The 13,191-nt window shown below is 50.9% G+C and overlaps 1 protein-coding gene across 1 annotated transcript in view; it reads left to right on the top strand.

The window, feature by feature from the left end:
- Positions 1–13,191, top strand: part of LOC123086001 (E3 ubiquitin-protein ligase RNF25) — a 36,010-nt gene that overhangs the window by 17,400 nt on the left and 5,419 nt on the right. The window contains exons 4-5 of the mRNA XM_044507700.1: positions 8,870–9,009; positions 9,185–9,267. Coding sequence (XP_044363635.1) covers positions 8,870–9,009; positions 9,185–9,267 — 223 coding nt within the window. The remainder of the gene's footprint in view (positions 1–8,869; positions 9,010–9,184; positions 9,268–13,191) is intronic.

Raw genomic sequence — 13,191 nt, forward strand, 5'->3', positions numbered from 1 at the left:
GCATGGGGGTATGCAGAGAGCTTTTGCTCGTCTTCAATCTCTGGGCATCTTCTTCGATGCCTCTTTGCTCCTTCTCGTGGACCTGGCGTTACTTTCTTGCTTCCCCGTGGTGGTCTTCATCGTACCTAATCACACATAGAGTTCCACTTTGAGGTAGTAGCCAAGTCTCATCCAAATGTATAGGGAGCTCAAGTAGGAGAGAATTCACCTCAGTCTATGGCACGTGCGCGAGCTCTAGTCATCGACCCATTTGGAGCTTGTGGGGTTGATGGTGATGTCTGTAGGGTCCTCCGCACCACCAAATCCATGCGAACAATGTTTATAGATCATTCAACAATAAATATAGCACAACAGTTAAGCATTTCAAACAAGCCAACATGATCCACGACAAATAAAATTCAACAATACAAAGATAACCGATAAAACAAATGAATCAGGCGCTTTTCTTGCGCTCGTTGATGTCTTTGTGCATGTTGGTGAACATCTTGGCCTCATCATCCATGAGGTTAGTGTCGGTTAACATGATCCTTCACTCCTCGGTGATCCTCGCAGGCCTCACTTTATCAATCTCAATTCTCCCCCTCGCCTTTGCCTTCTGAAGCTCTGTATGCTCCCATGCCTTCATCTTCTCAATATCCATCTTCTCCTGACCCTCTCCCTATGGAACTCCATCCTACCCCTTTGAACATCCAAATAGAGTTTGTATCTCTCCTTGATGTCCTTTTTTTTCAATTTGACGCCTTTGTTGGAAAGGAGTTCTTTCCATGTGGTCGACATTTTGCTCGCCACTCTACCACCCGCGACCCTATTTTTCTCCCACTTCCCCATCATGATCCTACTTCTCTCCGGTTCGGTCCCAAGTCTGGTTGCCGCTCGACTTGTTTCATCCTCTTCATCTACCCCAATATATTGGTGGGAGCTTGAGCCATCATTGTTTCCTTCTTGTCAGGGTTCTTGAGATCTCGAAAGAGGGTTGCCCACTTGGGTTTCCCTTCCAATTCCAACCAACAATGCGGCATAGTGAACGGCTTCTTCTCAATTTGATTGTACAAATGTGTCTGCCAACCTCAACTATAAAAGCCCACATGTCAACATATTGCAAGATATGAAACAAGCAAGAGAGATGATGACCATTGAGCAAACAAAGCGTACATGGCTTCCAACTCTAATGCCACTTTGGTTCCCATTCACCACTAGAGCATAGGCACCACAAAACTCTTAAGAACTTATTCCATCGAACGTACTCCCCTGGATACGGGTTCGTTATCCTTATTTGTATTTCTTCTGCATTCCATCTCATCGTATCACTATTCTACGACTCCTCTTGTTCATCGACTCTTGGATGGTGGCCCATCTATGCTGGAGAGAGCTTACATTGCGATCACTATGGATTGGATGTGGTTCCATGCAGTGCTTGTGTTCGTGGAAGTACTTGTGGATTTTCCCCATAGTTCTGAATAGAGGGCTATGCCAAATAGCGGCAGTTCTCCAAGTCAGCTATAGCGGGGCTATAACCTGCTATTTTATAACTTTATCGTACAATTGTACATGAATACCATTTAGTGACACCCTACTCAAACTTTAGCCGGCTATTTAAAACTTATTTTCCCAATATTTTGAGCCCTTTTGCTCGCTTCCACATATTGGATCCATGCTAGTATGCGAACAAGCGTGACACACCAAATGATATAGAGCAAACCGAAGAGGTGGCCCCGATCATGAATTGGAGGTGGATTTGAGGAAGAACATGAAGAACACAAGGTAAATCACGAAAAAATCAAGGGAAAACACAAGAGAAACACATGGATAACTAGTGATGCCAATGCAATACCCTCTTGTAAACATAGATCCACACCACACGATTTATGTGGCTTCTTACAAATCCAAGGAAGAGCAAGAACAAGGTGGGAGGTTCTTCCCAAGTCCTAAGACAAGGAGGTCTTGAATTCCATTCCATGGAGGAATCTACTCCCTTAGGAGGTCTTCTGCTCCTATGGAGTCTTCACCATGAATATGACCTCGATCCCACTAGGGAAGGTAGACCCCACAAGGGGAGGTAGATGAGCCAAGCTCTAATGTCTCAAATCTTAGCTAACCCTAAATCTAGGAGTGGGAGGAGTATATATAGGTCCAACCATGAAGGGGTAAGTGGGTGAAGGGAGATGCACGGGCGATGGCCCTTAAGTTGCATGCAGACAGTTACTCGGTTATACCACGTTGACTTGGCCGGTATAACAGGTCGTTAGGCGAGGCGCGAGATGGAGGAGACGGTTGGTGGCGCAAACTTTAGGGGGCCGGTGTAACCGAGGTAAAAGGCCAGTGTAACCGGGCCTGGTACAACTGGGAGAACTGCCAAGGCTCCAGCCGATGTAACTGGGCGGGGTGAGTTGGTTATACCGATCACATGGCATGGGCTATCCTTCGCCATCTTGCGCCACGTGAGTGTCTTGTTGTTTCTTCCTTCACTTCCAGGCTTCCCCCGCGGATGGTGTGGGCGCTTTCCTATGCATGACCTCCTCTATTGCGTGCTCTTCATTCGACTCAAGCCTATTGGTGCACAGGGAAGGAGGGTCAAATAGTATACCATCCATGAGAGAACCAAGTAGACACACATAAAGGATAGAATTAACCTTTGTATATGACTTGTGCGTGTCCCTTGGCAATGGATCCATAACCATGGTGATTGCTATACAATATGGTAACTACACACATCACAACACCCTGTTCTAACACCCCACCCCCCCCTCAAACTCAAGGAGGATCTTGGACACTGAGTTTGGACAGGAAAAAGTTGTGTTGTGACCGTGTCTGAGCTTTCGTGAGAAAATCAGCAAGCTGCAGCTTTGAGGGCACATACTGAAGGGCCACAATCCTCCCTTGCACCTGAGAATGCATGTAGAAGGCATCAACACCGATGTGCTTGGTGAGCTCATGCTTAACAAGATCACGGGCAATGCTGAGCGCCCTAGTGCTGTCGGAGAGCAAAGGGGTCGATGCAGCAGTGGAAACACCGAAATCCTGAAGAAGCCACCGTAGCCAAGTAATCTCTGCAGTCACAAACGCCATAGCTCGCAGCTCAGCCTTAGCACTGGAGCGGGATACAATAGTCCGCTTCTTGGTCTTCCAGGCTATCAGAGAGGAGCCAAGAAAAACACAGTAGGCAGAGAGAGCGGCGATCAGTAGGATCGTTGGCCCAGGTCGCATCACAGTAGGCCTGAAGCTGAAGAGAGCTGGAGCGAGGGAAGAATAAGCGACGAGTCACAGTACCACGAAGGTAACGAAGAACCCAAAGAAGATGACTGTAGTGAAGGTGAGTGGGAGCAAAGACAAACTGACTTAGAATGTGCACAACATAAGAAATGTCAGGACGAGTGATGCCTAGATGGACAAGGCTCCCAACAAGATGGCGGTAGCGTGTGGGATCTGCAAGCGGTTCACCCTCAGTAGGACAAAGGTGGAGACCAAGCTCCATAGGAGTGTCAACAGTACGCTGATCAGTGAGGCAGGCACGAGTGAGAAGATCTTGGATGTACTTCGCTTGAGAGAGATAAATGCCCTCATGGGAAGAAGTGATCTCAAGTCCAAGAAAGTAGCGAGGAGAACCTAAATCAGTCATCAAGAATTGCTCATGTAGATGTTTCTTCACAAAATCAATGAATTGGTGGTCATCCCCCGTGATAATCATGTCATCAACATAGAGTAGTAAAAGGGTGCGACCGCGAGGAGAAGTGTGAATAAACAGAGCAGGATCACGAGCACTAGCAGAGAAACCGGTTCCTATGATGACGGAGGGGAAACACTCAAACCAGGCACGAGGAGCTTGTTTCAGCACATTAAGAGAGCGTCGAAGGCGATAGACAGTGCCATTAGAGATAGTATAGTCAGGAGGCGGCTGCATATAGACCACTTCCCGCAGCTCATCATTCAAGAAGGCATTCTTGACATCTAATTGAGAGATGGACCACTGCCGAACGGCAGCAACAGCCAAAAGAGTGCGAACAGTGGTCATGTGAGTAACAGGAGCAAAAGTCTCATCATAGTCATGACCATACTCCCGTTGAAAGCCACGCGCAACAAGACAGAGCTTTGTAACACATGAGAGAACCATCTGAATGTGTCTTAACCTTGTAGACCCATTTGCAAGTGATGGGTCGAACACCTGTTGGTAGGGGTACAAGGTCCCAAGTGCCTGTGCGCTCAAGAGCATGAATCTCCTCTGCATAGCATGCTGCCATTCAGAATGAGCAGCCACCTCACGATACGTATCTGGGAGTCATGGCGCCGAGGACCGATCCCAACCAGAGTCCCCGTATGACGATCCTGAACACAACAAGAGTCAGAATCCAGAATAACACGACAACCCAAGTAAGTAAGTTGACCAGCAGATAGAAGTTGCATAGTCACTTTAGGAATATGAGAAACGGAAGGGACATGAAAAGAAGACGTGGAAAGAGTCCCTCTTGCAGCAACAGGAAGAGAAGTGCCATCTGCGGTCTGAACCGTAAGTGGAGTAGGCATGGAGGTGACAGCACAAAGGTGATCTATGTGTGGTGTCATGTGGAAGGAGTACCCGGAATCAAGAATCCAGGGCGAAGATGTACCTGACGAAGAGTGTGGTGGTGGACCAGACGTCTGACCAGCAGAACCAACAGAATTTGAGGATGGTGCAGAAGCAGCAAGGCAGCGAAGCAAGGTGAGCATCTCCTGGTGAACCTTTTCAAGGGGGGCCTCACGAGAATTAGAGGAGCCTCCCGAGTCCTTTTGAGGACGGCCACCACGGCGACCCTGCCTCCCCTCTTGATGCACTCCATGATCACGTGACCATCCTGCTTGCAGTAGTTGCAAAGGGCACGAGTGGAGTCTGCTGCCACCGGTGTAGAAGAGGGCACACGAGGTAGCGGTGGTGGAACGCGGGCAGCCAGGACTGCTGAATAGGATGGCAAGAAACCCGTGCTCCGTAGACGCAGCTCCTGTAGAGAGCCGAGGATGGCTTGCCAATAACTGAGCACGACTCTGCTCGTACTCCGGCCGGAGGCGAGTGAGGAAGTCATAGAGGCGACGAACCTCTAGCTTAGCTTGTTGCTGCACACAACAATGACATCTGTGACAAACATCAGCTCCCAGAGAGTCCAATTGACGCCACACCGCTGACATCTCCTTGTAGAAGTCATCCACAGTAGCATCTCCCTGTTGTAGTTGTTGCTCTTGACGAATAACAGAGAGATACATGGCATCCCCTGTAGATTCATAGCGACAGCGAAGGTGCTCCCACATCTGATATGCAGTGGTAAGGGCCACCACATCCATGGTGAGATCAACATCCATGCTGTTCACCAAGATAGAAGAGGCTCGAGAATCATCATTAGTCCATTGCTTGTACAGGTGGAGTTGATTCTGATACTCTTCAGTGGCATCTTCAAAGGCATCTAGCATCTCACGTTGCTTGCTTTCATCGGCATCAACCAGGAAGGCCAACTCAGCCGGAGGAGTTGGCAGCAGGGGACAAGGCAGAGCACCAGAGAGGTGCTCCCAGACCAGCTGGTCCCTCATGTGCAGCTTCATGTGCTGCACCCAGTCCCTATAGTTCTGTCCGTTGAAGATAACAGGACATCGTGGGACTGGGACAGCACCGGTGGTGGAGGGCGCCATTCCAGCAGAGCAGAGCACTCGTTGAAGACCAGCAGCAGCAGGGGGCACAGCCTGATGGCAGCAGCAGACCAGGAAGAGCAGCAGTAGCAGCTCGTCGAATACCAGGAAGAGCAGCAGCAGCAGCTCGTCGAATACCAGGAAGAGCAGCAGCAGCAGCTCGTCGAATACCAGGAAGAGCAGCAGCAGCAGCTCATTGAAGACCAGCAGCAGCAGGGGGCCGGCGTCCAGGGAGGGTCAACCTAGGGTCATCACTGTTAGAACAGGGTGCTGTGCTGTGTGTAGTTACCATATTGTATAGGGGCTTCTTTGCATATTTCCCTACATGTATATGTGCTGGCCTGTTGCTGGTCTCCAGCAGCAGCTGCGGATGAAGAGGCAGGAGGGCGGCGTCCAGGGAGGCTGGCGGCGGTGGCGCCAGCCGAGAAAGACGGCGGCAGCAGCGGCTTGGAACGGTGGTGGCCTGGACCAGCAGACGGCGGCGGCTACCAGCAGCAGGTCCGCATGGAAGAAGAAGAGGGGAGAGGCTTGATGGAGAGAGGAGCGGCGGCGGCGGCAGCTGGGAAACCTAACCCTAGCTCTTATACCATGTTATAAAATGAGCTTGTACATTATCAGGGCCAACAAGCCAGCACATATACATGTAGGGAAATATGCAAAGAAGCCCCTATACAATATGGTAACTACACACAGCACAGCACCCTGTTCTAACAGTGATGACCCTATGTTGCCCCGTATCGACAAAGTATCTTATTTGTTTGTGTATGCAATTCTTCTCTTCGTCATGTTCTTTGCTTGTCCTGCTGTTTGTGCAACCTCAAAGGTCAACGAATTTTGATCACCATAATTTGAAGGCTCTTGACCATCATTAATCATGTCCATCATGAAATCGTCCCAAACATGCATCACAATGAGCCTAGCATCTTAAATTTGCTCCTAAAAATGCATATGAGATGAAAAAATAAACGTGAGTTGGGGGAGCCATATCCCCGAACAGTTGGTGGGCGTGTCCGTCGTCGGAGCTTGTTGTCAGCGTCCGTTGGAGCTGCGCCGACTCGCAGCCCGTGTCCGCGCAGGATGTGGAGGCCTCTGCGTCTGTGGTGAACCCATCCGGGATGCCCCCACCCCACTGTGAAGACATGGCGACGTTAACCACAAGCGCCGACGAGGGCGTGGACACCGGCATCCTTGCGGGTGTGGTCGAGGATGACACCGGTTCGGATGCGGCCATGTCCATGTCCAGGTCAACGATCTTCTTCACCGCAGCCGTCTTCTCAGCTAGCAAGTGGGCGTGCTGGCGTATATGGCGGTCCTTGCGGGCGACGCTCTCCACTTTCGGCGCCAGCGCATTGGGCAGCCCCGCTGACTCCGCTGACCCAAGATCCATGCGGGTGGGTGGATGGCGAGGCGGCTATGAGGGAGGCGAACGGTGGCTACGACAGGAGTGGACTCCCCTTGGAGATGCTCTTGAGATATATCAGTGCTATTCCAGTTTTCTACTCTGGGGGAGTTCTCGCATCACATTTGGGGATATTCATGTTTGCACGTTTCACTAGAGCATGTTGTCTTCTATTGTCAAACTGTTGCTCTCTAGGCACTTGCTCTCATATTCTGATGATCATGATGTTCGTCCACTTGGTTCATGTTCAGCAGCAGTATTGGGGAGAGCCAACTGATTTTGTATCCCGTTGGGATTTTTGTTTTCAGCTACAGGAGGTGGTGGTCTGGATTGAGCAAAGTGGTGGTGCGGTGTCTATAGGTTTTTTTGCTACTGCGATCCAACTGAAGTTCTCTGCCTGTTTGCACATCATGTAGGACTGCAGAACCAACAGTTATAGGTGTTGGCAGACCACCTACATGATTCCTCGGGGGGCTTGTGGAGTGTGATTTTGGACACTTGTTTGGCCACCCTTACGAGCAGTGGGTGAGTTTTCTCTGGGTTTGGGGAAAGTGGTAACAAACCGAGTCAGAGAAGTTGGCAAATCAGTGAGGGTTTTCTGCATGTTCTGAAAGTTTTTGGTGACATGCTCACTGAACTCTAGGAACTCTTTCCTGTCAAGCTCTCAGTTTGTTTGCAAGGTTTTGACATCCAGTTGCAGATTGCAACTCTAGATGCTCAGTACTGCCAGAATCTGCATCACCACCCATTGTAAACCAACAAGATCAACTGGAGGCCTGTAAGATACCTTGTAACCTCACTGCTGGTATGATCTGCACCGCCAAGGAAGGAATTTGACAACAGCCTAAGTTTGTGTAGCAGATCTTGCCACTGCCGATCACCGCCTCCTGGGCCGCCCGCCACCAAGGTACACCAGAGTGGGAGGGCGGGTGGGATTTTACCACTAAAGCAGTAAGCTTAAGTAACAGTACTCCCTGACCAAAACTACACCTGAAAGAATCGCTGCCGCCGGGACCAGGGACCAAAGAAGAGGATTTACAGGAACCCTAACTCTGCTCCGTCTCCAGATCCAGCTTGCCGCCAAAGATTTACCTAGCTTTGAATACCAATTGTCAGGTCCAGTGTTGGTTGGACCGAAATATTCAGTAGACAGTAACAGCAGGCAAGGGAATTACAATTTCAGATGTTGACTGTGAGGAATTTAGATGGATTTCAGATATGCCAGCCAGAAACTCTGGCTTCTGAACCCGATGGGTGGGTACGGAAAGCTTGATGGGTGGGATTAGTGGCTTGTTAGTGCGCTCAACATTGGGAGGTTTTGGATCTTTAGATTTCGTACTTAGATGGTTGAGATGGTTTGGGTCAGCCCCTTTGGTTCTTTTATAGGGGTAGTATATTAACTGCACTTTGATCAAGTGTTGATTCTTAACACTGTCAGGGTCCTGACGTGCTATAATGGTGGTATTACGTGCAGTTCACATCACTTCTTGCACATCCATATAGTAAAGGAAGGGGTAAGATAAGGTGCCATCAAAATAATACTAGGCTGTTCTGCAAACTATGATGTCCTGTATCTTTAGGAAGTTTCAGTTGATATTTGCAGCTATTAGATATTTTCAAAACTCAAACCAGGGTTGTGTATACAGATTTTGTAATACACACGAGCATACCTTCTGTATTTCCCATGTGCCCAGTTCCACTGCTCAATGGGTATTACGGTATTACCGGAGTCTGTTGCAAAAAATTCTGCATAATATGATTGTTGTTGTCGAAGAGGCTGCATAATGTTCTGTTTTCACATGATGGAAGTAACTTCATGTGCAGGAAGCTGGAGAGATCCTCTCGAATATGAATCATCCAGCCGGGGATTGTCCACTGTGTCTGTATCCTTTAGTCTCAGAGAATAATCATGATTCTGCTTTGCCATTTATGAAGTTGATGTCATGCTACCACTGTTTTCACAGGTCGATGCCATTCCTTTTGCTACAGATATGTACAAGTAGCTTATTCTCTGCCCCACCAAGAAAAGTACTCCCTCCGATCCATATTAATTGTCAGATGTACTAAAGGAACGACAATTAATATGGATTGGAGGAAGTAGCTTATTCTCTGATGATGATTAATATTTTGCCACTGCAGTGACTGCATTATGAGATGGTGGGGCTGGCTCCAGCATGATGATGCCAATTCTAAGAAGATAGACGCAACAGTATCTACCGGAGGTGCGAGAAGACTTATTTTTACCTTTTTCCTTTCTTTTAAAAACACTTGTTCTTTGTGCATATTGCCTGGATCAGTTTCGCGCACTTCAGAACTACTCCCTCCGTTCGGAAATACTTGTCTTAGAAATGGTTGTATCTAGAACTAAAACAAGTCTAGATACAACCATTTCTAGGACAAGTATTTCCGAACGGAGGGAGTAGTTCTCTACAAATATGTTAGGTCCAGTGATTAATATTTGAATCACACATGAGTTGTTCATTCAGTAGTTTCTTATAGAAAGTTGTTAGTATGGTCAGTTTGTGTGTACAAGTGCACGGTTGCTGCACACGTTCTCCTTGTACGTGCTCTGCCCAGTGCGTGAGTGGGCATCGTGTTTGATATGGTAGTGGCACACGATCAGCCCTGGTTGAGGCCTGCAATACATATACTCAAGAGAGCTAATACATAACAGACACTGAGGACCTTTATCACTTCACGCTCGATCCTTCTGCCGCTGCCATGGATTTCAACCCCATCTACTCCTGCATCCTGTGACGGTGACGACGCCGACGGTGTCCTCCCCGCTGCCCCCCCTCCACCCAAGGTCGCTGCTCCAGTGCTCCGCATTGCGCCGGCTGCTGCTGTTGGCGTAACTCCGCTCACTCCTGCCTCTGTTCTTCAAATGGTTACCATCCGGCTGCTGCTGTTGGCTTAGCTCCGCTCACTCCTGCCATCGTTCTTCAAATGGTTGACATCCGATGCCACCGACCTCAATGCTGGCAACTACGCTCAATGGCACCAACACTTCGACGCCATCCTTGACATGTTTGGTCTGCGTGACCATGTTTCCACTGCTCTTCCCCGCACGGACGATCATGAGTAGCTGATGGCCGATCACGCGATTGTGCACGGGTTGTATACGACCGTCTCTCGGGACTCCTTGACGTTGGCATGCAGCTCGGGGAGTTGGCATGCAGCTCGGGGACTCTGCACTCGTTGTTTGGACCACCTTCTCCATGCTCTTCACTGCCAATCAGTTGTCCCACGCCGTCTACATCGGTGCCGAGTACGACGCCGTTGAGCAGTGCGACATTCCATCATGCAATACTACAAGCTGAAGCTTCACACCGGTGAACTGCCCGATCTCGGTCAACCGGTCACCGAGACCCTCCAGGTCTTCCACCTGCTGCACGGTCTCGGTTGTCGGTACCACAATGCCATCCATCACATCGCCTTGCGTGCGCACGCTCCTTCATCCTGCTCGAGGAGCACCACGTCGACTAGTCCGCACACGCCTTATCGCCGGTCGCGGCAGTACCGCTTCTCCAACACCTAGTAGCGCTGACACCTTGTCTGTTGTTGGCTGTGGGTGCGGGAAGAAACAAGTCCGTGTCAACCGGGGGTGGGGGTGTGGCCCCCCTTGTCGGCTCCATCACCACCACGGGTGTCGTGGTTTCCCGCTCCTGCCCTTCGCTCTAGCTCTTGGACGGGGCTCGTGCAGGCATGGCCTGGCGCGTTTCGAGCGCTAGCGTGCTTGAACCTCGGCCTGGTACCCCGCACCAACACACCATGCTGGCCTCGGCTCCACCCATGGCGCATGACACGTATGGCACGGCTTCTATCCCTGCTAGGGACCCTCCGATGTTGCTCCCGCTAGCCTTGGTGCCCTGCACCCACACCGACATTGGACATGGCCTCTCTGCAAGCCACCCTCCACAGCGCCAAAGCAGGGCCCTCGTCATTAGGCAACATGCCGGGTTGGTACCTCGACACTGGCGCATCCTCACACATGTCCTCGTGCCCGGTAGTCTTGAACACTTCCGTCCCTCCTCCTTTTCCTCCATCGATGGTAACGGTAATCACCTCCCCATCATTAACATTGGTGTCGGCTCTTTTGCCACCTTTTCCTCCCCCTTTTGTCTTTGCAATGTGCTTCTTTCTCCCTTCTTTAGTAAGGATCTTCTTTTCGTTCACCAGCTTCCTTTTGAGATAATCCCATCATTGTTCAGTTTGAGGAATTTGTTTTTTTTTCTATTAAGGACTGCCGCACTCGGACGGTGATTTTGCGCAGCAACTCCACCATCAACCTTAACTTGTTGCTAGCATGCCCATGGCTCGCTCTTCTCCTACTTATTCCTGTGTGGTCATCATGGATCTCTGGCACCAGCGTCTCGGGCATTCGAATGTTGCCTCGCTCTTTTAGTACCCGATTAGCCACAACAGCTGTGTCACACACCTGCCACACTTGTCGCTGTGGCAAACACACGCCTGCGTTTCAGCCGTCTTTGGCGTGTAGTTTCATTCCATTTTAGTTGTTCCATGTAGATATTTGAACTTCTCCAGTTGAAGTAGTTGTAAGTGTGCCAGGCTATGAATCGTACCTTGTTATCCTTGATGATTTTACTCATTATATATGGACATTTCCTATACAACGCAAATTGGATTTACTTTCAGTTCTGATATCCTTTTTGCCTATGTTCAAACACAGTTCAAACATCCCATTCTCTCTCTGCAAACCGACACCGGCTATGAGTTTGATAACGCTACCGTGCGCTCCCTGCTCGCTACCCATGGTACCGTGCTCCTCTCCTATCCATGCACTAGCCAGCAGAATGGCATAGCCGAGAGTATCCTTTGTACCCTCAATGACGGTGTGTGCTCGCTCCTCTTCCACACCTCCATGCCACTGTGGTTCTGAGGCGAAGCACTCAACATTGCCACTTTTCTCCAAAATTGCAGGCTGTGCCGCTCGAGCTACTCTGCATCGCACCTGACTGCTCTCTCCTGTTCGCTTTTGAGTGTTTATGCTTCCCCAACATAGCGTCTATGCCCTGACACAAGCTCACGCTTTGCTCTGTTGTGTGTGTTCCAGCCAATCACCGTGGCTACCGCTGTTTTGATTCGATTACCCTTCCCGTGCTCACCTGTTGGCATCTCTGCTTTGACGAAACAAGCTTCCCTTTTGCTAGTACTAAGAGCATCTCTACTCGGCCCCCCAACAGCCCCCCAAGCCCCATTTTTATCGCTGGCTCTAAAAAATCGGCCCAGTCGCGCCCCCACGAGCCTAAATTTTGCTGGTTAGGGCCGAAATTGGTGCCGGCGGACCCAGGCTGAACCCGACGCGCTGGGGGCGCCTAGGGGCTCCAGGGGAAACAAATTTGGCGCAAAAATTGGTGGGCCCGCCTAGTCAGCGGCTGCGCGTCGCTGAGAATCTTCGTCGTCCTCATCGCCTCAGTATCCCGCGGGAATCAATGCGAAGGCTGTCACCGGTTAGCCTTCCATTGGTTCATGGGTGGCGCACTGAAGGCGCGCCGCCGCGTGCCCCGCCCCCTCCCGCCACGCGTCCACACTACTGCTGCCAGCTCGCCGCCCACTCGTCGCTATAAAAGCCGTCCCTCCCCGTCGCTGGCCGCACACTTGCCTCGCCACAACTCTCTCGTCTCGCCGCCGAAGCCCCTCTCTCCTTTACCGCTCTCCCGTGTCTCAAGCCGCGACACCATGGCCGAGCGCTTCCCCGGCGACGGAGCGGCGGCCAACAGCTTAGGCCGCCACCTACACGAGGCGGAGGCTCGCCTCCTCTACAAGGTGGACTACCCGGCGCCGCCCGACATGCGGGTGCCGGAATCGTGGAGGCTCAGCGCCGGCGAGTCCTGGTGCTGAACGACGCGCAGAGATCGCGCGAATCCGGGCATCTCTGCCGGAGCACGCGCGACAACAACCGAGGTATGCCCCTGACAGCCACAATCTGTGGACGGGGTACTTCGAGCGCCACCACGCCAAGCAACTCGCCTCCACGAACGGCGTTGAACCCTACGGGTGCCACAACTCCGAGGGGCGGTGTCAATGGTGGGGCGTCCCCGGGTGCATTCTCGAAGCCGTCCTCGAGCACATCGAGGCCGGCAGGCTGCCCCCTCCTCTCACTGCCGCGGCAGTTCCTGGACGCC

This window comes from Triticum aestivum, chromosome 4A (assembly GCF_018294505.1).
Source record: "Triticum aestivum cultivar Chinese Spring chromosome 4A, IWGSC CS RefSeq v2.1, whole genome shotgun sequence".
NCBI lineage: Eukaryota > Viridiplantae > Streptophyta > Magnoliopsida > Poales > Poaceae > Triticum > Triticum aestivum.